General features: G+C 39.6%; 1 protein-coding gene across 1 annotated transcript in view; it reads left to right on the forward strand.

The window, feature by feature from the left end:
- EPS8 (epidermal growth factor receptor pathway substrate 8) overlaps positions 1–4837 on the forward strand; it is a gene marked incomplete at its 5' end in the record, with an annotated part of 71351 nt that overhangs the window by 59432 nt on the left and 7082 nt on the right. Inside the window, one exon of the mRNA XM_012662777.1 lies at positions 4241–4421. Within this exon, the coding sequence (XP_012518231.1) occupies positions 4241–4421 (181 nt within the window). The remainder of the gene's footprint in view (positions 1–4240; positions 4422–4837) is intronic.

A 4837-nucleotide genomic window follows, 5' to 3' on the forward strand; every position in this document is an offset into this window, starting at 1 on the left:
GATTGGGGGGAGGGGTAAATCTGCAACTAAAGGACATGGGGAGCACTGTAGGGGGGAAGGGCATGCCTTTAACCTGCACTTGGGTGAGGTAAAGACATAAAGTGTAACCAGAATGTTTGTACCCTCATAATACCCTGAAATAAAAAAAAAAAAATTCTTCGAACTAAATGATAACAGAAACACAAGTTATCAAAATCTGTGAGATACAGCAAAAGCATTCCTGAGAGGAAAACTAATAGCATTAAATGCCCACATCCAAAAGATAAAAAAGTCACAAATCAACAAACTAATAGACTGTATCAAGGAACTGGAAAAGGAAGAGCAAATCAATCCTAAACCCAGCAGAAGAAATCAAATAACTAAGATCAGAGCAGAACTAAATGAAATCAAGAACAAAAGAACTATACAGAAGATTAATAAAACCAAAAGTTGGTTTTTCAAAAAGATAAACCAAATTAACACCTCTCTTGCTAGGTTGACCAGAAGCAGAAAGGAAAGGACTCTAATAAGCTCAGAAATGAAAAAAGAGAGGTCACTATAAACATCACAGAAATACTTGTCTTTGAATACTATAAAAACCCATACATCCAAAAACTACAAAATGTGGAGGAAATGGAGAAATTCTTAGAAACACACAACCTCCCTAGGCTCACCTAGGAGGAGATAAGAATTCCTGAACAGACCAATATCAAACACAGAAATTGAAGCAACAATTAAAAAATATTTCAACAAAAAAAAGTCCCGGACCAGATGGATTCACACCTGAATTTTACCAAACTTACAAAGAAGAACCCATCTCTATACTGCAGAAATTATTCCACGACGTTGAGAAGGATGGTATCCTCCCCAACTCATTCTATGAAGCCAATATCACCTTGATACCAAAGGCAGGAATGGAAACAACAGAAAAAGAAAACTACAGACCAATATCCCTCATGAATATAGATGCAAAAATCCTCAACAAAATCTAAGCAAATCTAATTCAACAGCACATCAAAAAATAATTCATCATGACCAGGTGGGCTTTATCCCAGAGATGGAAGGATGGTTCAACATACATAAATCTATAAATGCAATTTACCACATAACTAAATAATAGCAAGAACCAAGACCATATGATCCTCTCAATAAAAAGTTAATTAATGAAATGTATGTGATGTATTACTTAAATTCAATGATCAGTAATATTCTGTCTCATTTTCTCTAGCCCCCCCCTTCCTTCCTTCAACCCTTCCCTTTTCCCCTTCGACTTTTTTTGCAAGAGATTTCCTAAATACTTGAGGCATTAAAAAATATTAGACTGAAGTAACTCTATCTGGTTGTTTCACACCTTATCTTACCTCCCAGAGGCACCAAACACTTATTAAAACACTTTTCCTGGGGTGGGATCATAGAACAGTGATCACAAAAGACTCCCTTAGGGACCATGTCATTGCCATGTGCCAGGTTCACTAGTTAATTGGATTACTATATCAGTTCTTTGTTCTTAATTCTTGAAAGTGACATACAGATAACGTAATTTACCTATGTATGTATACACAAGTATTTCTGAAATACATAAACACATTGTTCCCCTTCCCATACTTTTATTTCTTTCCCATTTTTCTCGTAACAGTATGTTCATATACGTATCTTTCTCATTAGCATAAAATTGCCAGGATAGTTAGGTAAGTTAATCAAAGGTAATTCCAATGGCTTTGGCTATAAAACAGCCCTGAGCTGAAAATTAGAAGATCTAGTTCTAGCAAACTTCTTCTACTAATTAAAATGTGACTTTGACAGATCATTTCTCTGCTTTCAGCCTCCATTTTCTTATCTGGTTATTAAGGAGTTTGTACATGATTTTCAAGGTCTCTCTCAGTGAAAAAGTCAGCAGAATTCATTTATTCAGTAAGCATTTATTCCAAGTGCTGAGGATATAGAAGCAATCAAAACAGGGAAAAATCCTTTTTCTCCTCAGGCTTATATTTGAATGAAAGGAGATAGGTAAATAAATAATTGAGTTGATAGAGAATATCAAAAAGTGGTAAGTGGTTTGGTGTATAATAAAGCTATGTGGATAGAGAGGACTGTTGGGAGGGGGTTGCTATTTTAGATAGGTCAAGGGAGCTCTAAAGGAGGGGACAGGTGAGCCTGTGGATATGTGGGGAACAGCAAAGAGCACCAGGGAGGCCTCTGGGAGGCAGAGTGGAGGGGTCCTGGGGGAGAGTCTGGAGGGGCCTTGGAGAGGTGCAGGTCAGTCCAGCCTTTTGCTGGGAGTAATTAGGATCACTTGGGAATATTTTGAGCAGAAACACTACAACATCTGACTCACATTTTAAAGGATCATTTTAGTTGTTATATTGAGAAGAGAATGAAGAGAGAAGAGTGGGGTGGTAGATAGTGGAAGCAAAGAGACCTGTTAGTAGGCTGGTGGCTCAGAACAAGCTGGTCACAGAAAAAAATGGAGTGAAGTAGTTGGATTTTGAGGTGGGACTAACAGGATTTAATGATAGATTGCGTGTAGTACAGGACAAAGGGGAATCAAGTGTAGTTCCATGGTATTCTGCCAGAGGAACTGAAAAGACAAAATTGCCATTAACTGAGTTGGGAAATCTAAAAGCAAGTCTGAAAATGTCATAAAAGCAAGCTTCAGAAAGAAAATCAGGAATTCAGGTTTGGACGTGTTATATTTGAGATGTAACTGAAATAGCTAATAGACATCCAAATGAATATATCAAGTAGTCAATTAGCATATGTGGACCTAGAGTTCTGGGTCACAGGAGTGGAGGAATAATTTGGTAGTCATCAGATGCTTTTAAATGGCCATGAGACCTAGGCACAGTGGTCGTTGATGGAGGTATTGCAGGCAGAGAAGAGGTCCAAGGGTTGTGTCCTGGAGAGATGAGAAGATTTAGAAAAGGATACTGAGAAGGAATGGCCAGTGATATGGGAGGAAAGCCAGGAGAGTGTGGTATCCAGGGGCCACAAGAAAAGTGTTTCAAGGAGGAATCACCTGCTTCACATGTTGCTGATGGGTTAAATGAGATAATGGCTGGGAAGGGATTGGCTGGAGTGTAACAGAGAGATTGGGGCAAAAGCAATGAATTAAATTGCAATGAATTTATAAGAAAATAGGAGAATGGGAATTGGAGTCAGCTAGTACAGACAACTTTTCATGGAGCTTTACTTAAAATGAGCAAAGACATGGGCAGTAGCTGGGAGGGAACATGGTCAAAAGGGCTTATTTAAAGGTGACAGAAATAATAACAAAATGATAGCATGTTTGTATGCCAATGAAATGATTCAATAAAGAAGGAAAATTGATAACATAGGATAAGTAGGGGAGAATGACTGTCAAAGTATTTGAATAGACAGAGAACTTGCGGTCTAGTGCATACATAGGCTTGGCCTTAGGAGCATGGAGGCAGTTCATCTATGACACATTAGAAAGGGAGGCAGAGTATGGGGAAAGGGCTGGGAGAAAGAAGGGCCACTAGGAGAACTTAAGGAGGTTCTATTCTAACTCCTTTATTCAGAAACGAGGAAGTGGGATCATCAGTCCAAGGTGAGGACTGGGGAATAGGGTTAGAGATTTGCAGAAAAAGTAGGAGATATTAAATACTTGTCTAAGACAGTGGGCAATTATATGGTCCAAGGCAGGACCAGAGACCTCTTGACATTTGAGGCTGGATTATTCTCTGCAATAGGAAGGTATAGAGCAGGTACACTGTGGAATGCTTGTGCCTCCCAGGCCTCACCCACTGCATGACAGCAGCAGCCTTCCCTCTTTTCCTCCCTCAGTGGAGACAACCAAAACTGTCTCCAGACATTGCCAAATTTCCCTGGGGCCAAAATTGTCCCCAGGTGAGCACCATTGGTCTAAAGAGGTGTCGTATGATTGCTAGGAAGCATTAACAGCCAGGTTGAGGTTCATAATCATGAATTTAACATGAGATCATTCAGCATTGTTGTGTTACATTCACCTGTGCAGGTGTAGGCATAGAATAAGGAGAAAGTTAGATTTAACCAGGTTTGGGGTTTTGCCAATTGAGTACAATGAAGAAAGAAGAGAAGAGCCAAGGAATTATTTTAAAATCGATCATGGAATTTACCTGGGTGAGAATAGAAGTGAGGAAAGATGCTAGGAACATTAGATTGTAAATCCTACTTGGGTCAAAGAATTATTGGGATTGGGGTTCTAGAGAGTGATGCAATGTTAGGGATTTTCAAAAATAACCTGCCCTCTGTTGGTGTCTAGGAAGGAAATCTCAGATGGAGGAAGTGCAGGACGAACTCATCCACAGACTGACCATTGGTCGCGGTGCCGCTCAGAAGAAGTTCCATGTGCCACGGCAGAACGTGCCAGTTATCAACATCACTTACGACTCCACACCGGAGGATGTGAAGACATGGTTACAGTCAAAGGGATTCAACCCTGTGTAAGTCTCTCTCTGAATACTTTCCAATTCTTTATGTAAAACATTGTTTTCAATTTTGGTTACTTAGATGTCACAAACGACTCTTAAAAAAAAAAGAGCACAGACTGCATACTTTGTTCCATACTCAGGAGATGACTATTCATAGCTAAAAAAGAGCTGAACGAAGAAGAAATAACCATCATTTGATACCACCCCATTTTCTAGTTGGTAGTATCTGTTCATCACTGGTTCTTTAAGCAAACTGTCAGCAGCTTTGAGGCCTGGTAGCTTTCTTTCTCGCTCATCAGGTTGCACAGGATAGGGCCATGGTCTTAGCTAGACTTCCCAGACCATGTAGGACATACAGCATAAGCTTTCCTCCTGCTGTAGGATATAGCATCTCAGAGAAATATCAATAAAAAATAGATAACGGCCAG

Source organism: Propithecus coquereli, unplaced genomic scaffold, assembly GCF_000956105.1.
Source record: "Propithecus coquereli isolate 6110/MARCELLA unplaced genomic scaffold, Pcoq_1.0 Scaffold78, whole genome shotgun sequence".
NCBI lineage: Eukaryota > Metazoa > Chordata > Mammalia > Primates > Indriidae > Propithecus > Propithecus coquereli.